The 25,911-nt window shown below is 40.1% G+C and overlaps 1 protein-coding gene across 2 annotated transcripts in view; it reads right to left on the bottom strand.

Annotated features, from left to right (window-relative positions):
• Positions 1 to 25,911, bottom strand: part of cadps2 (Ca++-dependent secretion activator 2) — a 289,837-nt gene that overhangs the window by 171,560 nt on the left and 92,366 nt on the right. For both annotated transcript variants that reach the window (XM_075469290.1, XM_075469289.1), the window contains exon 7: positions 14,043 to 14,154. In XM_075469290.1, the coding sequence (XP_075325405.1) occupies positions 14,043 to 14,154 (112 nt within the window). The remainder of the gene's footprint in view (positions 1 to 14,042; positions 14,155 to 25,911) is intronic.

Here is a 25,911-nt window from a genome sequence, read left to right as displayed (position 1 = left end):
CGCCTGTTCCGGCTACGCCGTCTGCGGTCTGGGCGTCCGCCAGACCACCGCCTGTTCCGGCTACGCCGTCTGCGGTCTGGGCGTCTGCCAGACCACTGCCTCCTGCTGCCCGAAGCCGGTACCACGCCCGTTTCTGGTTCCCCGACCGGCTTCGAGCCCCTCCCTCCCACCCTTGGACTTTTGTGGGATGTCTGGGATCCACCCCTTGAGGGGGGGGCTCTGTCACGCCCAGAGACTCATGTTTTTAGTTTTCATGTTTAGGTTATGTTTTTGGGTTCAGTTCATGTCCAGGTTTTGAGTTTTAGGTTTTGCCATTAGTTCATTCCCCTCACCTGTTCATTCCCCACCAGCTGCACCCACTCACTTAATCACTCAATCCCTATTTAGTTTCCTGCCTCCCCTTTCAGTTGGCCGGATCTTTGTTGATGTTGATGTTCCTGTTACTGCTGTTGCTGTTAGTTTCCACGCCATATTCGTCAAAGCTAAGTATTTATTCCATGCCATGTCCTTGTTCTTTTGTTTTTGGTTATAGCTCAGTTTTTCTCCGGCTCTGCCGCGTTTTATGTTGTACTTTGTTTTTTGTTAATAAATCACCCTTTACTTTTTAAAAAAGTCCGCATCCGTGTCCTCCCCTTCTACACCACGCTGACAGTAACCTCACCAGCTAACCTAGCCCATTTTTTGGGTGCCAGTTTTATACCCCCCCTTGCCACACCCACCAGAGGGAACCCGGCAGACGTGCCGTTCCTCTATCTGGGGACCATGCCAGACATCATAGTACCCATACAAATTGGTAACCTTCCCAGCTAGGCTGACCCCTCTGGGCTCCTGGTCTACTTCTTTGGTCTTAGTGAGGACTCGAGCAGCAGAGTTCTGAATAAGCTGCAGTTGTCTAACTGACTTTTTAGGTAGACCTGTAAAGATGCTGTTACAATAATCAAGCCTACTAAAGATGAATGCATGGACTAGTTTTTCCAGGTCCTGCTGAAACATCAGATCTTTTAACCTTGATATATTCTTAAGTTGATAGTAGGCCAACTTTGTTATTGCCTTAATGTGTTTTTGCAAATTTAGGTCTCAGTCCATCACTACACCCAGATTTCTGGCCTGGTTGGTAGTTTTTAGGTGTATAGATTGAAGCTTTGTGGTGGCCTGTAATTCTCTTTGGCTCCAAAGACAATTACCTCAGTTTTGTTTTTGTTTAGCTGGAGAAAGTTGTGGCACATCAGAGGTCCGTTTCACGAAGCAGGTTTGATGAAAATTCTGAGTTGATTAACCCTGAAATGAGGGAAACCCTGAGTTTTCCGTTTCACAAAGAGAGGTAACTTAACCTCTCGGTCAGTTACCGTAGTAACAGACTCTATGAACCTAACCTGGTCGGGACCAGGTTTTCCTCAAGAAACCTTGAGTTTCTTTCTGTCTCCGCCCTCTTTCAGCCACACATTTGATTTGATTTCCTCATTCATTCAGTCAGCAGAGCGAGTTCTTCTACTTTTAGAAGTCCATTAGGTACAGTAGGAGGCGACTTTTTTCACGAACATGGCATGTCCTTTTGACAACGATCCTGTGGATGAAGGTGCAGCATTATTGCGCAGAGAATTAAATATTCGTCTGGAGATGGTTATAGATGTTTTTGCATTTACAGACAATTATCTTTTTGAGCGGCACCATCAGAATTTTGTTGGGACAAAAGAAAAAAAGACATAAAAGACAAATAAATATTTGTATGAATAGGCTTAAAAAAGACATATATAGGCCTATTATATTTTATAAAGGCACTCGTTTCTTGGGGGTGGATTCCCTCAGCCACTGCCCTCCCGTTAGAGGTGGCGGTGCTGGGCACCACCCGTTTTACGGGCATCTGCCTTCTTTCTGTTGGCTCAGTAGAAGTCTGTGTTAGTTTAAATAGGCTTAAGTATTTAACAGAACATGATATAGATGAGAAGACATAGTTTATGTGTGTGAAAACAGCATTATGTTGGGAATAAAATAACTGCACAGTCAAATAGCCACTTAATATTTACTTTACAGTGTAAAACATGATCAAAATGAGGTACCTCCATGCCGAGGTCTCACCTGTTTGAACAATCTTTTTATATTTCATCTTAAACTGCTGCCAAGTACGCTTCTCCCCCGCAGGATTGCACCTAAATGAAATAAATGAATCGGCTACCATTCAAGCAGTTTTCCCCTGTAATATTATTGTGATTGCAAAGGACTACATTTAAACTTACACTTTTGCTCCTGCAACGGTGTTGCACTTATTTCTAAAAACATATTGAAACTCGCCAATTCGAGGTTGGTGAAAAACGTAGCCCCTCCTCTTCCCCGTTGCCATGGTGACTCGTCGAATCGGGGCTCCATTGATGCTGGCTTTTTGAAGTTGTGGCGCACACACAAAACTCAAGGTGAACCTACTCAGAGTTGATTAAACTCACTCAAATCAGCGTTTCTGGAACCGAAAACTCAGAGTTTTCTATCTCAGAGTAGATCAACTCAGAGATCAGGAATAGACTCAGAGTTGGTTGAACCTGCTTTGTGAAACGGACCCCAGGTCACTGATCTCCTCAATGCATTTACCAAGAGCCTGTACAGGGCTTCGGTCTCCTGGTGACATTGTGTATAGATATATTTATTCAAAGTTTACAGCTGTACAAAATTTACATCCAGTGTACAATATTACTTTTTTTTTTTTTTTTTTAAGAAAAAAAACAAAACAACAAAACTTCAGAAACAAAACCCACCCACCCCGCCCACTCTCTGGAAATAATAATACATGCAGTAATATTAAATTTAGCATCAAACATATTTTTGAAAGACCAGAGTTAAAGGAGAACTCCGGGGCATTTGAAGCGCAATCCCATTGCTAGAGGTTGTCAAATACTGATAGTAGGACACAGACAGGTGCAAATCGGCGCTCCCTGTGTGGAGATAGCGCTGTTTGGGCAGCCTGTCATGCGAGGCTAATACGTGGTGGCTAGGGGCAAGCGCTAACCCTTCCACGTAAAACAACAACTTGCACACTGCAGAAACGTCACACCACTTTATAAACCATCCGACAATAAAGTCACAAGCCTTACCATCAAAACCATATGCATGGTTCTTACATTACTGGCATGGAGACGTTACAAAACAACTTTATAAACAGCATGTCACTCACCGGATATTTGTACGCTCGCGCATGTGAAAGCCCAAAAGAGACGATAATCCCATATTCAAAACAATTATATTCTCTAGAAAAACTGCGTTCAAGTATTTAAAACATTACAATACATGCCCAGTAATATTGTTGTAATGTTTTAAATACTTGAACGCAGTTTTTCTAGAGAAGATTAATTGTTTTGTATATGGGATTATCGTCCATCGACTCTTTTGGGCTTTCACATGCGCGAGCGTAAAAATATCCGGTGAGTGACATGCTGTTTATAAAGTTGTTTTGTAACGTCCCCATGCCAGTAATGTGAGAACCATGCATATGGTTTTGATGGTAAGGCTTGTGACTTTATTGTCGGATGGTTTATAAAGTGGTGTGACGTTTCTGCAGTGTGCAAGTTGTTGTTTTACGTGGAAGGGTTAGCGCTTGCCCCTAGCCACCACGTATTAGCCTCGCATGACAGGCTGCGCAAACAGCGCTATCTCCACACAGGGAGCGCCGATTTGCACCTGTTTGTGTCCTACTATCAGTATTTGACAACCTCTAGCAATGGGATTGCTCTTCAAATGCCCCGGAGTTTTCCTTTAAGAGAAAATAAAACAGAAATTTTTTTTTTTTAAATTGACATAAGACGGTTAAGATTAACACAGATCAGTCTCTCAGATCTAATCTGGTTAGAATGTCCAGGAAGGGTGTCCATATCCGGTCAAACTTAGCCAATGTCCCACGTATTGAATGGAGAATTTTTTCAGGAGTCCAATATGACAACAGTTCATTGATCCAATGATTTTGGTTTGGTGGCTCCATAGCTTTCCAATTTTTAAGTATACACTTTTTTGCTGCAGATGATGCTAACAAAACAAAGTATTTCTTGCAAGGATATAAATTCAAGGACATAACATCTCCAAGTATCCAAATCCTGGGGTCAGCGTCTAAAGAAAGCCCACAAGCTGCAGAGGTTATCAGAATTACATTATTCCAGTAGGTTTGCAAGTGTACACAACTCCAAAGCATATGAAGAAGATCACCTACAGATATCTTACATCTCTGGCATTTGTCATTTTATTCAATCTACAGTACAGACCAAAAGTTTGGACACACCTTCTCATTCAAAGAGTTTTCTTTATTTTCAAGACTTTGAAGATTGTATATTCACACTGAAGGCATCAAAACTATGAATTAACACATGTGGAATTATATACTTAACAAAAAAGTGTGAAACAACTGAAAATATGTCTAATATTCTAGGTTCTTCAAAGTAGCCACCTTTTGCTTTGATTACTGCTTCACTCACTCTTGGCATTCTCTTGATGAGCTTCAAGAGATAGTCACCTGAAACGGTTTTCACTACACAGGTGTGCCCTGTCAGGTTTAATAAGTGTGATTTCTTGCCTTATAAATGGGGTTGGGACCATCAGTTGTGTTGTGCAGAAGTCAGGTGGATACACAGCTGATAGTCCTACTGAATAGATTTGTATTATGGCAAGAAAAAAGCAGCTAAGTAAAGAAAAACGAGTGGCCATCATTACGTTAAGAAATGAAGGTCAGTCAGTCCGAAAAATTGGGAAAACTTTGAAAGTGTCCCCAAGTGCAGTCATGAAAACCATCAAGCGCTACAAAGAAACTGGCTCACATGAGGACCGCCCCAGGAAAGGAAGACCAAGAGTCACCTCTGCTGCGGAGGATAAGTTAATCCGAGTCACCAGCCTCAGAAATCGCAGGTTAACAGCAGCTCAGATTAGAGACCATGTCAATGCCACACAGAGTTCTAGCAGCAGACACATCTCTAGAACAACTGTTAAGAGGAGACTGTGTGAAGCAGGCCTTCATGGTAGAATAGCTGCTAAGAAACCACTGCTAAGGACAGGCAACAAGCAGAAGAGACTTGTTTGGGCTAAAGAGCACAAGGAATGGACATTAGACCAGTGGAAATCTGTGCTTTGGTCTGATGAGTCCAAATTTGAGATCTTTGGTTCCACCCGCCGTGTCTTTGTGCGACGCAGAAAAGGTGAATGGATGGACTCTACATGCCTGGTTCCCACCGTGAAGCATGGAGGAGGAGGTGTGATGGTGTGGGGGTGCTTTGCTGGTGATACTGTTGGGGATTTATTCAAAATTGAAGGCATACTGAACCAGCATGGCTACCACAGCATCTTGCAGCGGCATGCTATTCCATCCGGTTTGCGTTTAGTTGGACCATCATTTATTTTCCAACAGGACAATGACCCCAAATACACCTCCAGGCTGTGTAAGGGCTATTTGACCAAGAAGGAGAGTGATGGGGTGCTGCGTCAGATGACCTGGCCTCCACAGTCACCGGACCTGAACCCAATTGAGATGGTTTGGGGTGAGCTGGACAGCAGAGTGAAGGCAAAAGGGCCAACAAGTGCTAAGCATCTCTGGGAACTCCTTCAAGACTGTTGGAAGACCGTTTCAGGTGACTACCTCTTGAAGCTCATCAAGAGAATGCCAAGAGTGTGTGAAGCAGTAATCAAAGCAAAAGGTGGCTACTTTGAAGAACCTAGAATTTAAGACATATTTTCAGTTGTTTCACACTTTTTTGTTAAGTATATAATTCCACATGTGTTAATTCATAGTTTTGATGCCTTCAGTTTGAATCTACAATCTTCAAAGTCATGAAAATAAAGAAAACTCTTTGAATGAGAAGGTGTGTCCAAACTTTTGGTCTGTACTGTATATGGGGTATAATATATGCGGTGAAAAATATTAAATTGAATTTGCCTGTGTTTTGTTGATATTAATATTGTTTGGGATGAATTTAGCAATCTGTTCCAGCTTTTGTCATCATATTTGCAGTTTAATTCCGATTCCCATTTTGATTTATTTGAGCACTTCTCATAAGCTGGTAAATAGTCAAGACCAATTTTATAAACACAAGAAATAATCCAGTGTCTGATCTGCAAATACTTGAAGTAATTGTACCTATGCAAGTCATAGCATTCGGATAATTGACTGAAGCTGGCAAAGACATTACCAACATACAGGTTGCCGACTGTTTTAATGTCTTTTCTAAGCCAAGTTTGTAGTATACCATCTGTTATAGGTTTGGGAATGTTAGGGTTACTTTTAAGTGGTATATTAACCAACAATCGTATGTTTAGGTTTAAGAGAGTGTGTAACTGAAGCCATGAATTGTAGGTAGCTAAAATTAATGGATTTGATGTGATTGTAGACAGTTGCTTTTTTGAACCCAGGAAGGGGATAATTGCCAATGACATGGATTTTAATTCTTGTTGTTCTATCGAGACCCACCTCACATCATTGCCATTCGAAAAAGTCCACATCCATAGAATACGGAACTGCGTAGCTAAGATATATTTTCTGAAATTTGGAAGATTTAGTCCGCCTTTAGCGTAAGGAGCCTGTAACGTAAGAAGTTTAACTCTTTGGACCTTCTTTCGCCATAAAAATAGAGATAGTGCTTTATCCAAATCTTTAAAAAATGTCATTGGAACTTTTAAGGGGACACATTGAAATAAGTAAATAAATTTAGGTAGTATACTATGGAGAGAGATTAGTCTCAAAACCGCTGACAAATGTGTAAATGACAATCCACCAGTTCCACATACATCACAAATACGTTTCATTATTTACAAATAAATATATTTCATTTTGTGTCTCACAGTCTGCGTTTTATACAAATACTGTTAAATTCATTAATACTCATTTTGGTTTTTATATATACATCATGATTTGGATGTGAAAGTGAACGCATTTGTTTCAAATTTTGTTGCATATATTTGTAAAATCAAAGTTACAAAATTAGAATGTATTTATAAATTGGTGCATCTGCATTTGTGGATTAAGTCACAAGCCTGTTTTCTGTGCCGTATTTTTGTTCATTTTCTCTCGTTTTTTTTTGGATTTTGAGACTTTCCTTTCGCCTTTCTGCACCTGATCCACACACAAATGCAGCAGCCCATTCACAAATGTGCCAAGCAAGCGAACGAGCTACCGCTAGGGGCCGCTGTTGCTAAGTTTCACTGTGGTTGTGGATGGCGGTGCTCCTAGCTTCCAGATAACATCCCTGCTGCCAGCAACAACCAGGCATCGCTCCAGGAGAGCGGCATGGTGGGTCAACCGGCGTCATCTTCTAATGGAAATTCGTCTACAATGAGTAAAAATATAAGGATCTGTGGTCATTAAAGTTGTGCAATAAACCACAGATTTGACCGTGAAAATTGTATAATATTTCAGTGAGTCTAATTGTTAGCTAACCCCATCGTTTAGCTAGCTAGTCATCACAGTGAAGACTACGACGTTGAAGTTGGCATCCGATTCACCAGCCTCCGATTCGCGGGCCATTTCACTGCATTTTTTGCATTTTGATCGACCAAAACAAGGTCATGTATGGAAACTACAATAGTTACACTGCTCAAATCTGGATGGAATTATTCTAAAGAGGCTGTAGATTCATTAAAACCTTGTTTGGGATTTGTGAAAATACAGAACAGGGCCATTTGACTGCATTTTTGGTATTATGATCACCCTGAACTGGGTCCTGTATGGAAACTACATTACTTAGACTGCTCAAATCTGGATAGAATTATTCTAAAGAGGGTACAGTCTTTAAAACACATTTTATTATTTGTGAAAACTTTATTTGGTCATTGAAAATTCAAAAAGTTCCTCTGAGCTTTCTTTCTTCTTTTCATTTGGACCATCCAAAACCAGAACCTGTATGAAAAATAATTAAATATGGGTTTAATCATTGATCACATGATATAAATGATATCAAACACACTTTAGAATTTGTGAAACCTTTCTTTGTACCAAAATTCACAGAAGTCCTCGCCTCTCCATGTTCATTTTAATTTCCATGAGGATCTCCTGTCTTTCACCACATAGGAAAAAGAAAAAGTTCATGCATTTTACGTCACTAACTACTTACAAGAGTCTTCTTCACTTGTTGACTTTATTCTCATGTTCTTTTATCTAGAAACAATGACTTCTCTCACCTTTCTTCCATCTGCCCGTGGTCAACCTCTGCCACCGATTCAATCACTTCCAGAGCCTTTATTGTTGCCTGCATCAGACATCCCATAGTCCAACCATTAATATGCCCTATTCTGTATTGGATGCTTTGATGAAATCTGCATCACAAATTTATTGCTGTCATCTCATTAATCTTTCCACTAACATGTGCTATCATTTCAGACCCTGCTTGTCTTCTCCTGCTCCCATCATAGTCATCTTACCTCCCATCTGAGTGCAGACAGGACCTCCTTCATCCCTTTATTAACACTATCTTAGATACTGTACCACAACTTCCTAATTATATCGTCTATCAAACCCATAGTATTTTGCCATTATGGGTTATGTGCACTGATGAATTGGATATTAAACATTACATTTAGCTGTTAGAGTTAACCCTATACCAAACAAGATAGTGTTAATAAAGGGATGAAGGAGGTCCTGTCTGCACTCAGATGGGAGGTAAGATGACTATGATGGGAGCAGGAGAAGACAAGCAGGGTCTGAAATGATAGCACATGTTAGTGGAAAGATTAATGAGATGACAGCAATAAATTTGTGATGCAGATTTCATCAAAGCATCCAATACAGAATAGGGCATATTAATGGTTGGACTATGGGATGTCTGATGCAGGCAACAATAAAGGCTCTGGAAGTGATTGAATCGGTGGCAGAGGTTGACCACGGGCAGATGGAAGAAAGGTGAGAGAAGTCATTGTTTCTAGATAAAAGAACATGAGAATAAAGTCAACAAGTGAAGAAGACTCTTGTAAGTAGTTAGTGACGTAAAATGCATGAACTTTTTCTTTTTCCTATGTGGTGAAAGACAGGAGATCCTCATGGAAATTAAAATGAACATGGAGAGGCGAGGACTTCTGTGAATTTTGGTACAAAGAAAGGTTTCACAAATTCTAAAGTGTGTTTGATATCATTTATATCATGTGATCAATGATTAAACCCATATTTAATTATTTTTCATTAGTGGTGGGCATAGATTAATTTTTTTAATCTAGATTAATCTCACTGAAATCTTGAAATTAATCTAGATTAATCTAGATTAAAATGGCTCATTCAGGGGTCCGACAATCCGCGGCGTTCACGGAAACAGACGTGTAAACTTTGGTTCCTATCCAAACAATAGTCGTTTAATCCTGAGACTGTTGCAATTGCCGTGTCGAGTGCTTCAATACAATAGTGTAGTAACCCCAAGCATACCTTTCTCACTGCAATTAAGTTTTATTTCGGATTTATTTCGGATTTTATTTCGAATTTAGTTTATTTTCACAGCCGCCTCTGCTATTCCTGCTCTTCTCAGGTGTACCTAATGTAGTTTTACATAATTTGTAAAAGTGATGTATATCTTGTATAAAAAATTGTAAATAACAACATGTTTATTCGTGTTCCTTCCCTCTCTTTCCTCATGTTTTTTTCCGCGGGGGTGCTGCACAGCCGCGGGGCCTTTAAGAATTGAACATTCTAAATGTGACGTCACGAGCTACCAAAGCTACCAAAGCAAATTCTCAAGCGAAGCTTCTCCAGCGAGTCAGCGACCTCTGCTACCAGGTAGCGGAGGTCGCAACATTAGGGCAGACCAGTTTATTCACATGCATGGCTCCAGCAGTTTCTCTAGCTTCGCCAACTTCTCATATTCAGCACTTGTTGGGAGGGCCAGATGGTGCTGCTGTTGAGATAGCGTTGTGTGCAGTGCGTCTCTGTTGCGCCACACGCGCAGTATCCTCCCTGCGGCCACCATATTAGGAGCGCTGTCTGTTCCAACAGGGCAGATTTTGTCAACTATCCCCCACAGATAAGCGACCTCCATAAACTGCCTAGCACAGGCTTCTGCAAAGTAGCGTTCTTCTGTTTTAATCACACCTAACGGCAGACAAAGTACATCAGCCCACACCCGAGCTAAAATATCAAGGTAAAAGTCATCACAGTTTGCTTAGGCTACCTATTTTGACCCAGTTCCCAACCCAACTTTGAGAATAGATTAACGGCGATATTTTTTATATCGCCCGATAAGACTCTCAAATTATCGCAGCACGTTAACGCCGATAACGGCCCACCACTATTTTTCATACAGGTTCTGGTTTTGGATGGTCCAAATGAAAAGAAGAAAGAAAGCTCAGAGGAACTTTTTGAATTTTCAATGACCAAATAAAGTTTTCACAAATAATAAAATGTGTTTTAAAGACTCTGTACCCTCTTTAGAATAATTCTATCCAGATTTGAGCAGTCTAAGTAATGTAGTTTCCATACAGGACCCAGTTCAGGGTGATCAGAATACCAAAAATGCAGTCAAATGGCCCTGTTCTGTATTTTCACAAATCCCAAACAAGGTTTTAATGAATCTACAGCCTCTTTAGAATAATTCCATCCAGATTTGAGCAGTGTAACTACTGTAGTTTCCATACAGGACCTTGTTTTGGTCGATCAAAATGCAAAAAATGCAGTGAAATGGCCCGCGAATCGGAGGCTGGTGAATCGGATGCCAACTTCAGCGTCGTAGTCTTCACTGTGATGACTAGCTAGCTAAACGATGGGGTTAGCTAACAATTAGACTCACTGAAATATTATACAATTTTCACGGTCAAATCTGTGGTTTATTGCACAACTTTAATGACAACAGATCCTTATATTTTTACTCATTGTAGACGAATTTCCATTAGAAGATGACGCCGGTTGACCCACCATGCCGCTCTCCTGGAGCGATGCCTGGTTGTTGCTGGCAGCAGGGCTGTTATCTGGAAGCTAGGAGCACCGCCATCCACAACCACAGTGAAACTTAGCAACAGCGGCCCCTAGCGGCAGCTCGTTCGCTTGCTTGGCACATTTGTGAATGGGCTGCTGCATTTGTGTGTGGATCAGGTGCAGAAAGGCGAAAGGAAAGTCTCAAAATCCAAAAAGAACCGAGAGAAAATGAACAAAAATACGGCACAAAAAACAGGCTTGTGACTTAATCCACAAATGCAGATGCACCAATTTATAAATACATTCTAATGTTGTAACTTTGATTTTACAAATATATGCAACAAAATTTGAAACAAATGCGTTCACTTTCACATCCAAATCATGATGTATATATAAAAACCAAAATGAGTATTAATGAGTTTAACAGTATTTGTATAAAACGCAGACTGTGAGACAAAAAATGAAATATATTTATTTGTAAATAATGAAACGTATTTGTGATGTATGTGGAACTGGTGGATTGTCATTTACACATTTGTCAGCGGTTTTGAGACTAATCGCTCTCCATAGTATACACATGTAGCGGCCTCCTGGCTGCCTCAGCTGGAGTCGCTTTGACGGGAGTATCCAGTTAAGTTCTGACGCGCGTTCTTATTTCTCAGTGTTCGAATTTATTTTCTTTCGGGTCTCTTTACGTTACAGATCTTCTTGTTTTCTTCTCAAACTAAGCAAATAACTAAGTATACAAAATTAACACTGTTCAGCATGGTTACACGACACCTACATGGTCAAAAAACTGTTTCCCTTCCTACACCCGCCATCAGAAATCCAATTCATTACTGAGCCACCTGTGCTCCGGTTAGATAGGCGAGAGTAGAGAGAAGCAACCAATCAGAGTCCACTATAGCCCAAGCACCAGTGCCGCTCCCAAATGCATAGTACATTTACTAGATATTGCTATATTAATAATTATCAATAAGCAGACATAAATCTAAATAACGAAATATCACCATAAAGTGAGGAAAATAGAAAATATAGAAAATGGCTCCAACAACACATTTTGATTGAGTTGACTCTGCCAATTAAAGATAGTGGGAGATCCATCCATCGTTTCAGCTCTGCTTTAGTTTTATTAATTAATGATATGTAATTCTTTTGGTAAATTTGATCATACGAGGAACTAATATTAATACCAAGGTATGTAAAACCATCCGGGCACCATTTAAATGAACCAGGTAGTAATTGTGTCTCCTGTTCTGTCATATTAAGTGGAAACGCTTCACTCTTGGAATAATTAATTCTGTAGCCAGAAACTTTGCTGTACGTGCCAAGGAATGCTAGTAAAGATGGAAAGGATTTAGATGGCTGAGATATAAAAACAAACAAATCATCCGCATATAGCGCAAGTTTATGTTCTTCTGTACCTACCCTCATACCTGTAATAGATAATTCAGAACAGATGGCAATCGCTAATGGTTCTATAGCAATGGAAAATAGGCTAGGAGAACTTGGGCATCCCTGTCTACAGCCTCGGGAGAGCGGGAAGGCGTTCGACAAAACCCCATTAGTCAAAATCTGTGATCTAGGGCTATTAAAGAGTGTTCTTACATATCTAATAAAGGTTTCACCAAAATTCATAGCTCTCAGTCTCAAAAAGAAAATCAGGTTCAATTCTGTCAAATGCCTTCTCAACATCCATAGAAAGTATTGCCAGGGGGTACCTCCTTCTTTTAGTAATATCGATAACATGAAACAACCATTGAATATTGTCTGCTCCTTGTCGGTTCTTAACAAAACCTGTTTGGTCTGCATGAATAATTTCTGGAATTATTTTCTCTAGTCGAGGTGCTATTATTTTAGACAAGATCTTATAGTCGGAGTTGAGAAGACTGAGGGGTCTATAGTTACCGCACTTTTGTACATCTTTTCCAGGTTTAGGAAGTAATGTTATTGTTGCAAGTTCTAAAGATTAAGGAAGTGCTGTCTGTTCGAATGCCTCCTGGTGACATTGTAATGTAATTTATTTTGTTGTTTTTTATAACCTGTGCCTGTGGGATATGTATATGTTAAACATAAGAGGTCCCAGGATGGAACCTTGGGGAACTCCACATGTGATTCTTGTCTGCTCAGATGTAAAGTTACCTATTGACACAAAGTATTTCCTGTTCTCTAAGTATGTTTTGAACCAGTTTAGTACAGTTCCAGAAAGACCCGCCCAGTTCTCCTGTTGTTTGAGTAATATATTGTGGTCAACTGTATCAAATGCAACACTGAGATCTAGTAAAACTGACATTTTTCCAAAGCAAGAGCTGTGTTTGCATTCTTGGCACTGGTTTGAGCTCGTTTACAGTGTGTTGGACTCCAGCAGGGCTACCCCAATCGTGTTTTTGGTTTTCATTTACAGGATCTAGTTGTGGACAGGAGGGCATCTGTTTTGGGAACCTCAGGGTCACATCTCTGCTTTTTGCAGATGAAATGGTTCTGTTATTCTGTTCAAGTAGCTAAATTAATATAAGCTTAAATTAATGCGGTTTAAAATAAAATAAATAAAGCAGAAAAATATACTCATTTCACATACTATTTAATTATTTTGTTATTTATTTTAATAGTATTTACTATTGTCAAAACTTATTTATTTAGCCATTTATATATTTTTGTATCTAATTTGTATTATGACAGTTGCAGTCCCCCATGGACGGCTTGGAGGTGTTTATAAATAAAAAATAACCCCTTCAGCAGAGAACAGGAGGAAAAACTGTCGAAGTATTGAAGAATGGCAAAACATATCTCAAGAAATTCAAATTAATTTGAGGGTATTGGACTTTATTTTACTCCCAATGTATATATGGGTTCTCTCCGGTTTCTCCGGCTTCCTCCCACCACCCAAAAAAATTCACATTAGGTTAACTGGTTACTATAAATTGACCATATGAGTGATTGTGAGCGTGCATGGTTGTTTGTCTCATTTATCTCTATGTGGCCCTGCGATGGACTGGCGACCTGTCCAGCGTGTACCCCACCTCTCGCTTAATGATAGTTGGGATAGGCTTCAGCCTAAAATGTGATTATGTATCTATTCACAGCTACCTTTTATTTTTTTTGATGGGGAATACTATTCAAAATTCTTTAGAAACTGTATCCAAGTATGAATACATGAAGTATGAATGTGTAACATTAGTGGCACTGTAGGTGCACTTACCTTGCCCAGTTCTTTGTCTTCCAGAGCCAAGACACCAGTGCTCTCTGTATAGAGCCTAACTTTGACCGAGGGCATAGGATGAGTTGTGGTGAAGTCTCCCTGAGTCCCCCACCTGAAAGACACCAGGAACCAGGAACATTTATATTTGGTGTGTTATGGAGAATGTCAACACTAAAGTTGTATATGCATGTCTCAACATGATTCTATAATATCATAGGATTTGAATACGGTGTAAAATTTAATTTGCAATATATTGTAAAAAAATAAATAAATAAACAAAACTGTAAAAACCCAGTGCAAGTATTACTTTGCAAGCATTCAAGCTGTCAAGCATGTCAGATTGACCTGTTGAAAATTCTTTTCCTTTTTTAATTTTTTTTTGTATATTTGGCCATCAACAATACTGGACGTCATAAAATTCGCACATAAACCAAGAAAACAAAGAAGAGGGGGGACAATACAAATAAAAAGCAATACCAACAAATTATTAAAACTGCGAGCAGTGATATCGGCCCTCGCAGCCAAGCGCAGCTCCGGCCTTGCGACCGCCGGCACCGCCGCCCCGACATGGTCATCAACACCGTCACGCGTCTCCCGCGCCCGTCCACTGGGCGGAGCGTGCGACGAATCTCCCGAATCGCCTTCAGTGCACGACAGTACGACACCAGCGGCACGTGTTCAAAGTTTGAGCGATATCTCACCTTCCAGACAGGACTTACCGTCACTTCCTGTTTTGTGGGGGCGGGGTTTAGCGACGTCAGAAATGTACCACGCCAACGTGTCAAGCGCTGCTCCGTAATGATGCATAAAAAATATGGTGCAGATCGGATGATGTCTCAAGGAGATATAGCTGTTTACATGATCTAGGGGGCGCACTGGAGTCACACTCCAATATAATCCTATTGGGCTCTTTAGAAGTTAACAAATAACATTCTTATCTAGTTTGGTGCAAATCGGATGATGCATGTGAGATTTAGAGCCGAACGTATGCAAACGGCGAGGGATTGGAATTTGCCATTCTGCCACGCCCACACTATTTTGTAGGTCCTGACAAGACGCACAGGTGTGCTGAGTTTCATGATTGTCGGGAAAGCATGGCTTGGGGCTGATGTTTTTAGATGTTCTAGGGGGAGCTGTGGAGGCATTAGGCCACGCCCAACAAATATTGGACCACACACCTGTTGGGGGTCGGATTAGGATCGATCCCAGTGAGTTTGGTGCATCTCGGCTCAAAACTGTAGAATTTAGAGCCAAACGTATGGTAACGGCGTGATGTATGACTTCGCCAAGCCGCCATAGCCACGTCTTCAACTGAAAACTGTTGGTGCTTTAAAGCAAGTTAGAGCAACTTGGTATCTGTATTCTGACACAAGATCATGTTGATTAGGTGAAGGGAAGTAAAAAAAGTGACTTCCTGTTCTGAGGGGGCAGAGCTTAGATGACGTCAGCATATGACCACATAGGATTGACATGCATCCAACATGGATGACTCATACCAAGTTTGGTGCAGATTTAACTTTTTACGTGAAAGTTATAGCGTTTCGTTTACACTGGCGAGTATGCCAAGTTCGCCGCTTTCCTACGAGGTGTGTAAATCTGAAAAATGGCCAAAATTTGCCCTTTGACCCAAAATGGCCGCCTCCTTGTACGTTTTAGAGCATACCTCCAAGAGACTTTTGTTCTTGATTTGAGGCGATCTACATACATACCGAGTTTCAGATCTCTACGATGTACGGTTCGGGCCATCTCACGTTAGGTGGCGCTGTAGAGCAGTTTGGTGACGCCCACTTTCGACTCCATTAAAGTCATGCGATTTCACGCGGGGAAAAATTTTGGGTAAAGTTTGGTGAGTTTTCAAATACGTTTAGGCCTCCACATTTGCGATACCGCGTGGAGAAGAAACGGAAGAAGAATAATAGTGAAATCCTGCAGATACAAAAGGCCTTCTCAGCGCTTAGCTGCTCGGGCCTAAATAACAAATCACCTATTGTTCACCTCACAGAGACTCTAAGAGACACAAAGTGCTTGTCAGATTGGTCAGTTTTGCATCTGGAAAAGTCTGCATGACTTTCCGCAATCCTCTATGGGGGGTGCCAAAGATCACAAAGGACACACGAGGTCTTAAATTCACAGAAGTTGTCAAATTAAATTAGTATATGTACAAAATGAAAACACATTTACTAGATTATCATATAAATGTCTGGATGTAGTAAATCAAAAACTGGTAACACTTAGAGGTAAGTTTCGTTGTGTGTTTTATGGATACACAAAATAAAGATAATTCTTAAAGAAAGACATCTGCAACTCTGTACACACAGCTAGTAGATGTGTTTTAAAACGGATTATCTCACAGACACAATCACTCTCTACTTTGAAACGAAAACTCAGATTCAGGATTCTGAAACGGATAACGTGCAGTGCAAAGATGCTCTTTATTGGTAACAATAGAGGTGGGAAAATGCAGGGAACGGTCCAGTGACACTGTGTGTGTGTATTTAGGCACTCATTTGCACACCTATTTACCGTGATATGAACATGTTTTTGTGGGGACATCAAACCCTCTCCTACCAATATTGGACTTATAAGAATCATGAGTGTACCAGTACATTGAAAGACTCAAGGACGTGCCTCAGCTGTTTGCATTGCTGACAGAAGAAAAGGAAGATTCTTACTTTACATTACAGATGTAATGACATCCTCACTGTGCTGCTTTTACTTTCTATGTATATGCAAATATTTTTAACTTTTGTCCCAGGTGTCCTAGGCCTGATTGCTGTGTGTGGGGGGGGGGGTTGTTTTTGTTTTTGTCACTGTCCTGTTCTCTCATCCTCCAAGTACTCACAGGAGGAAGCCCCTCTCCGAGTCTGGTTCTGCTAGAGGTGTCTTCCCGTTAAGAAGTAATCTTTTCTCTTCACTGTTGCCCATACTACAACTACTGCCTATGCACTTCTGAATCTAATCTAATCTCAACCCACTTCATGCTCAGAACAAGGATTGAATCAAAGTGAAGGTTAAATGCAATCCATTAGTTTCCCTAACTTTTTTGCAAATTGGCATAATAAAATATTTGAAAATAAAGAATTGAATTGAAATGGATTTTAAGTGGAGTACAATAAACTGGAATGGATCCTAATTATGCTGAGCTGGACTGATACTAATTAGATTATAATTAATTTATCTACTTTCTATGCATTGAGATAACCTCTTGTGAATTTGTGCAACAAAATGAAACTATATTGAAATTGAACTGAATATAAATATAAATATAAATAGAATAGAAGAATAGAAAAATACTTTATTTATCCCCCAATGGGGGAAATTCAAATTAGTCAAGTAACTCAACATTTTTTTAAATATTTACAATGATTGTATTAAAGCAGCATTGATTAAAAATTTTCAAACAATGCATACAATCAAATTCCCCCAGTGACTTCTCATTTCGAGGATCGGAGAAATTGAAATTCTTGTTATCCTGTGATTCTACACTAATGCATTTCTGTCAATAGATCAGTGTTAACTGTAACCTTCACTGTGTCTACTTTCTGCCCTTTATATTAAAGGGATAATCCGGAGTGAAATGCACTTTAGATCAATTTACAGGATGTTGGGAGTACATACGTTGAGTTGACATCAAAATCATGTCATTCGGATGTGTTTTGAGAATTTCGATTTGGATATTCGACAGATATTCACAATAAGGAAATAAGGTGTCTTTTTTTTCAAACCAATATCAAACCAACTTCACCACGGTCTGTAGCAGCAGCTGCAGCAGTCACATTTCCGGAAAGGTACTGGCTTGATTAAATTCATTCTGGACTCTATATCCAACCACATGAAGACCTCGGGACACTTCGGTTTGGCTTTAGGGACCCTCTACTCACTACCACGTAAGTGTTATGTTGTTTGGAGCTGTAGAAGAGGTATAAAAATAGCGTTTTGTAGCAGTGACATGATTTGCCCCCTTCACCTCCACGCTAACGACTTTTGGCTAAAAACGGTCAAATCGAAATTCTCAAAACACATCCGAATGACATGATTTTGATGTCAACTCAACGTATGTACTCCCAACATCCCGTAAATTGATCTAAAGTGCATTTTACTCCGGATTATCCCTTTAAGTATTAATTTGTCTCTGTGGCTATTTGAGGGCTAAAGCAAGAAAATTATTACATTTATTTACATTAAAGCAATATTAGAGGAAGTTTCTGAACCAAAAAAAACTATGTGCTTCTGAATCCTTTTGAAGCACTTTCACTTTTGTTATGTACATTATCGAGCCTGAAACTGTGAGAGTGCTCAGGTGCAGAGATACCACAGCTCGCAACTCTGGTTTCCAGCCCTGCACCACACCATTTTCTGTTACAGTCACTTGACATTTTTGTTGGCTTTTGATTGTGTCTCTGTGGCCTCTTTAACATGAAAACTAATCCATGTGTATGACTAGGTTCATGAGATTTTTTTTTTTTTTGGTAAATCCTACAAGTGTAGAGGGAGCCAAAGAACAAAAAATTGCCAAATTATTGAGTGTTGCTTTAAGGGGAAATAAAATTCAATTTTGTACAGAAAACACTACACATAAGGAAAACTAATCATTAGGAATGTGCTTATATTGTAATGTTCTTGAGGAGACACCAGTACAGACACTCAGATCAATCACAGATGCATTACATTAATCCGAAATTAAGAGTATCCCTATCATAAAGATCCTCACTGATCAGTAGTTGAATCTGCAACTACAGTGGCATGAAGGATGAAGTTCAAAAATAGCTTATCACTTTTTCAAACTTTTATACTTTAATATGTTATTTCAAGTGCGTTAAAGTTTGATGCTGAAGACAAGAGATGCAAGTGTGTGCTGCAGGCTAATTACAGAGAAGGTTATAGGGGCTGCAGTGAAGCCTGGTTACGGCAGGGGACCCCCTGTTGACCAGCAAGGTTACCAGGGTACTTTGAGCTCATCTAATTGGCTGTGTTTGGTGGTTCTGGCAAGTGGAGAACTGCATAAGGAAAAAGAAAAAAAAAGGGAAAAAAAGGTCATTAGCCCCTGGAGCATGTGAAAGGGCAGCCTCATTACTGCACAGACCCCTGCTGTGATACAGATATCCAAAGGCCAACAACTGCCACCAAGAAAGTTCAACAGAGTTGTGATCAGTTGCCAACAAGTTAAAACTCCAGTGTTTTGCTTAACACGCACAAGATGGAGAAGAACAGAAAATTAGATGCAATGGAGCAATTTTTTTTATGTCAGATGAGAGCAAATCACATTTCTTTCACTTTTATTTCCAAAGTGTAACATTATGTTATTGAATTTTATCATTATCAATTTGAAATTTGGAATTAAATTAAATTAATTTAGATTCATTTTGAGTGTGTGACAGAGAAAAATCACTGTGTAGCCTGTAATATTGTAAGAATTGTGATAATAGTGTGTGTGTGTGTGTGTGCGTGTGTGTGTGTGTGTGTGTATGTGTGTGTGTGTGTGTGTGTGTGTGTGTGTGTGAAAAGATGAAAGTGCTACATAAGTACAGTCCTATTACCATTTACAAGTGTCTTAGATCACTCACGAGGTTGGTCCACAAACTACCTTACTTACAAGGCTGTTTAGTTACATTATGTTTTCTCTCAGCCCCTTTCCATCACTAAGGGTGTACATCAGGGCTTTAAAAATGATATAGTTTTTATTTATAAAGTAGAAATGACGTGATTCATTAAATCAACATGTCATTTATTTGCCTCTATGACACATTTATGCCATTGGTCATTGGTCATTTCATAGTATCCATCAGATAGTTTCCTACAGTGTTCTTTAAACCTTTTGTTAATCACTGCCAAGACCAAGAACATGTTGTTTGGGACCAAAGTTTCTGTCCCCCACCTGGACCAAAATATCACTTCTCTTGATAGGATTATCCTTGGCGCGGCTTCTGATTACATGTAGTTAGGTATCTGACTCGATAGCAATTTCCTTTTTATATTACATGAACTGAAATTAGTTTATTGTACAGAATGTGCTCTAAACCTTCACTTACCTTGCTAGACTGCCTCTTCAAATTAACATCCTTCTCATATTAGACTGTTGTGATGGTATATAATCAATCAGCTAAAACTGTTGCTCTCCAGAGGCTTGATGTCCTCCAACCCTCTGCAATCTGTTTTTCTAACAATTGTTCATTGTTGCATACTCATGTATATTAACATGATTAGGTTTAGTAAATTAGCATAAATTAACTAATATTATAGTTCATTTATGCTAATTTACTAAACCTAATTTGGTCTGTTTCCTTTAAGTTGTTACAACTACATTTCCTTCTTACAAAATACAAGCTACTGAATATATTTTTTTGAACAGTAATAAATATTATTTTGGTCAAGCTGCTACACCAAAAAACAAACAAAAAAAAATGTGGAAAAAGACAGTTATGGACAGTGTAAAATTTTGACTGTATTGTTGTCCTGTGCAAATTTATACTTTATGTCTTGAAGTATTGTTTGTACAGTTTACCATCACTCACTACATTTCGTATGACTGTCATCAAGAGTAAGTGAGTAAAATTTATATAACACTATTATAGCGGATAAGAATTCCACAACCTTGGTGCTACCTCCTGAAAAGCCCGAACCCTAGGAGTTTTGAGCCTGGGAAGAAGAATGAGGTTTCAGCATGTCAGAGATATACTGGGGAGCTTGATCATGTAGGGCCCTAAAAGTTAGTTCTAAAATTTACTGGTAACCAATGAAGAGGCATTCTGCACATTCTGAAGGCGATCCAAAGCTGATTTGTTAAAACAAGTAGAAAGACTATTACAATAATTCAAACGAGAAGAGATAAAAGCATAAATAATCATTTCAAGTTCAGCCTTTGACACCAGCAGTCTAACTTTTGAATCACAAAAAAAATTTAAAAAAATTTAAAAAAATAAAATCACAATTCTGAACTGACTTCATGGTTAGTTGTTTTCGACAGACATTTGATTAATTTATTGCTGCTTGAAAGGGCAAAAAAATAATTCTACTGTAAGTTTTGGGGACTACTTATTTGCTATGTGAAACCATTTCATAGTAGATGGCCACTCTGACAGCAGCGTCCACCCCTGCGGAGGAGCTACCTGGTTGATCCTGCCTGTAGCAGATTAAGGCTACGGCTACACGAAAACGAAACGAGGGTTTTTTTGAAAACGGGTACGAAAATTATTGCGACCACACAGGAAAGCTTCTGTAAAGAATCAGGTCCAGATGGAAACAATAAAAACGCTGAAAACGATGCAGTACACACGCCGCACCTCTATGTGCGCTGTAAGCCACCCCCACCGGTTACACCAGAACAATAGAAGAAGCAATGCGCATGCGTGTACGCCCCTACTTCTACCAGCGCGAAGCTCACGTTGTTCCTTCAACAACGCCGCTGTAGTTAGCAGTGTCTGCAGCAGTGCTACTATCAATGTTGTGGGGTCCATGATGATCGCTGTCTGTCCTTGTTGTGTTGTCTTCTTCTTCCGGATTTTGAATGGAAGCCGCTTTTTGTTCTGGTCACTGACGTATGTGTATACGTATGTGTATACGTCAGTGGCGTTGGTCATGTGGCTGTGACGCAGATGTAAACAAATCCGTTCTGGCTGTAACAATGGAAACGAAACGACGCCGTTCTTAGATCTTCCCAGTCTGGAACCCGTTCTCCAAAACTATCGTTTTGGGGTACTGGGAACGCCGGCTCCATGTGGCAGCGAAAGCCAAACGATAAGCAAAAGTATCGGTTACAGTGAAAAACGTTTCCGTGTAGCCGTAGCCTAAGCCATTCAATTCTAAGTACACACAGCTGGTACAGTGAAACAGCGAATGGCTCATTAAATCAATTAAGGTTCAAGGTGGTACTAGAGAACTGCTGTGTTACACATCAGCTGCACCCTGTAGTTCTCTTGCGATTAGAAAGAAAGGTGCACTCAGAAAGGTAAACTGGTGATAAGATCAGCAGTGAATCTCTTGGGATATGTGCTCTTAAGTCAATGAAAATCAAACAGTCGTAGCATTCTCAGGAATGCTCAGTTGGGGGGGGGGGTTCCATTAAAATTCCAAAGCCTGTGTATGCTGTTTCAAGGATACAGTTGGGTGAACTCCACGCCCAGTAAGAAACAGACATCACCTTATTTACATCCAAATTTGTCCTGGGGAGAGGATTTGAGAGTCTCTCCCACACAACCGTCCCCCTTTCTCTGTCATGATTCAGCCGGAAAACATTAACACTCTAATGCCAACTAGCAAACTTTCCCTGAACAAACAAAAGAACCCCTTTAGCCTAAAATAATTACGTAGTCAGATACTTATATGTCTTATATATCTCTTTTGTTTCATGCTCTGCTCCAGTGGTCAAAACCGGTTGATAACCCATCCATCCATCCATCCATCCATTTCCTATACCCGCTTAATCAGTCGATCGGGTCGCGGGGGGGGGTTGGGCCCTATTCCAGCGGTCATCAGGCGAAAGGCAGGGTACACCCTGGACAGGTTGCCAGTCCATCACAGGGCCACACAGATACAAACGAGACACATACCACACACACGCTCACAATCACTCCTAGGGACAATTTTAAAGACACCAATTAACCTAACATGCATGTTTTTGGGCAGTGGGAAGAAGCCAGAGTACCCGGAGAGAACCTACGCATATGCGGGGAGAACATGCAAACTCCACACAGGAAGGTCCGGGAGTTGATCCTGGAACCCTCTCGCTGAGAGGAAACGGTGCTAACCTCCACACCACCGTGCAGCCCCATGTTGATAACATTTTGTTTAATTTGATATGTTAACCTTACAGACTGGATCTGGATTTCTGACACCACCTGATCATTGCATCGTTGGCCACGAGACACAAGAGGAAGAAGAACTCAGCCATCTTGCTGAGGGCCCCTACCACTGAGCCAACAAACAGATACCTAACCGCCCTAAGGAGCGAGGCCCGAGAGTGACCGCTCTTCAAGACAGGTGGTGAAAGGGAAAAGAAAGGCGGTTCAGTGAGCGAGTGGGCTGCGTCTAAGAAGCCCTCCAACTCAAAATAAGATCCAATCTCTGTTGGCCTTGGACGGGACGTGCGTGTGGTTGGTGTTGAGACAGATGTTGAGTGAAAATGAATCAATTCATTTAATAACAGTAATTAACCTCTACAAATACATAGCTGTGTACAGTGACAAGTATTACGACCCCAGTTTCCCGATATTTCTCTATTCTCTTGCCATTATACTGTTATAAATTGGCTTTATTCTTAGACTTTATGTATTCATATTCTGTAGTTCACTAAATAATCTATGTTCCTAGTTTGTACGTGTACACTCTGCTCAAACGCAATGTATGTCCAAGACTTTAAAATGACGTAGCGGGATAAAATAACTGGGTCAGATAAAGCGTCTCTATTAGGTCAGATAGGCCTGGTACAGTAGATACACGCCTGAAACAACACTCACACACATCGCTTATCACATCCAAAGAACATGACGAAGATGGTGGATGGCCTGCTCACATCACTAGTAAATGTTCAATGTAACGTTGTCAAGTGTAGGTACAACCTCTGAGATAAAGGTGAACATAAATATGAAATGTTTCTGGATATCGGGGCTTGGTCGGACGGATTTCATGGGAGAACTTTGACTCTCCGAGTCCAGCGCTGATACTTGACTTGTGACCACCAATAAATACTTTGTTTAACTTAATTCTCCAGCTTGTTCTTGGGCTTCCAATAAAAGAATTGGGCTAACAATACCAAGCCATCCTCTCTTATGGTGTAGTTCCTACTCTATCTACAATTAAGTTGTTATTAAACACGCTTTTTTGATTGCCTATCAAGGTTCATGTTTCTGGTTAGTGTTCAATAAATGACTAATGTCTAGTTAACAAGTCGCGGTTGAATGCTTCTTTATGTAATTTGGGTCCATTCAAACGAGAGCTCATAAAGTAGCACTGTGAGACTGATTTAAGGTAATACGAAGATTTTCTTTTTAAAAGGGAAGTTTGTTTTTTTAAACCTGGACCTTATTTTTTGCAGAAAATACGTTTATCTACTCACCGATAACAATTTGGTGAAAGTCGGCATCCTTCGGAAGATATTTAGATCACCCGAGATCCGCGTATATCCATATAACGGGAGAGAACAGGGCATAGACAATACAGTCCCTAAATAAGGCATTATTTTTCTTTATTTCACCAATACTTTAAGACGAATGAATGAATGAACGCGTCCCATTGCACTGTTAGCTCATAGCTGCTGTGTTGTTGTTATCCAGGGCTATCGGGGGGCTTATGGGGGCTTTCTACACATGCGTCTAGTGGGATGACTTAATCGACGTGCGCCGCTGCAGCATGGCTCATTCACTCTGGTAAGGACATCCATCGCACAAAACAAGCAGGAGCAAACTCTGTGTGAAGTTAGCCGACTGTCACAGAGCACGGAGTGAATAAGCTGTGCTGCAGCAGGGCACGTTGATGAAGTCATCCCGCTAGACGCGTGTGTAGAAAGCTTCCTATAAGCCCCCCAAGCTAACAGTGCTAAACAGTTATTGTCTTCACTTACCAGACTTAAAAAAAATGCATCGTTTTGTTATTTTTCACACAAAGCATTCAATAACACAAATATTTTTTATAAACTGTTGGAGGTTAGGATTATTTGGTAATGTCTGTTAGTTTGAATACTTGAATATATCGGTCAAACTCTGTTTAAAATGCAGGCCACATTGTTCTGGCCCGTAAGTAGTTTGTTATAGCAGCTTTATTCTCAAAATGTACCACTCCTAAAAATAATTGAATACCATGGTTCCTGTACTCAGTCATTGGGTCTGCAGTGTCTTGACTTCTGTTCATAAGTGATGGATTTACATTAAACTCATTCAATCAATCAATCAATCAATCTTTATTTATATAGCGCATTTCATACCACAGGCAACTCAATGTGCTTTAGTTCATTATCTGGAACTCTTAACAAGTTGATGTAGGGTAAGCAAAACAAATGGAGTTCATTAGCAGAATCCTAACCCAAACCCGACAGGTACGTATTCAATCCTCCAATTGTAGGTACTGCATCAGGTACTGATACTGCATCTGTTCAAGCCCCTTCTCTGCAACTTGTACCGAGCAACATCTGTGTTGCAACATCTCCATGCCAGCGTACTCTTAGTGGAAGCCACAAACCATACACCAGTACAAAACAGTTCTCATAATTCTTTCTCCATCTTCAGAGCAATCTTTCTTCAGAGCAATAGGCTGCTTTATAGAAGATGATGGAATATGCATGAGTGTACTACCAGTTCTTAGTGAGAATGACTATGTTTGTAAGAAAGTAAAATTGTGTGTATGCATATTCAGGATTTATGGCTCAAGCAATACTGTGTGTCTATGATTAGACATATAAGAGAGTATTTTGAGTGTTTGTGTAAAAGTATACTAGTGTTCGTGTGGGAGTATGATACTATGTATGAAACCAAGTGTAAATTATGTCTCAGGGGGCCTTTCATAGAGGTGGACCACTGCCTTGACATATTAAGCACCTCATTTCGTTTTGTTACAAAAAACATTTATAACTTTACAAAGGTATTTGGTAATGTCTTTAGCACATCACAGTTTCTTTGTTGCCCATAAAGCAAACATGATCTATAAATACTGTATGCTACTCTTGATCCTCCCACATCTCAGGCTTTCAAAACTTCCTTGAAGTCGCCTTCAACTCTGTAAATCTTCCCTTGCTAAAGTCATGGTGTAAAATAATGATCAACCTGATAACTCACTCAGTACTCAGAGACTTATGGGCTTCACACATTAAAGGCAAGCATTCCCTTGTACTCTGTTCATTTTTAGCAATGCATTCTCACAACCAACTCATCACATATGCCAT

This window comes from Odontesthes bonariensis, chromosome 7 (assembly GCF_027942865.1).
Source record: "Odontesthes bonariensis isolate fOdoBon6 chromosome 7, fOdoBon6.hap1, whole genome shotgun sequence".
Taxonomy (NCBI): Eukaryota; Metazoa; Chordata; class Actinopteri; order Atheriniformes; family Atherinopsidae; genus Odontesthes; species Odontesthes bonariensis.
This window is presented reverse-complemented; position numbering and strand designations above follow the sequence as displayed.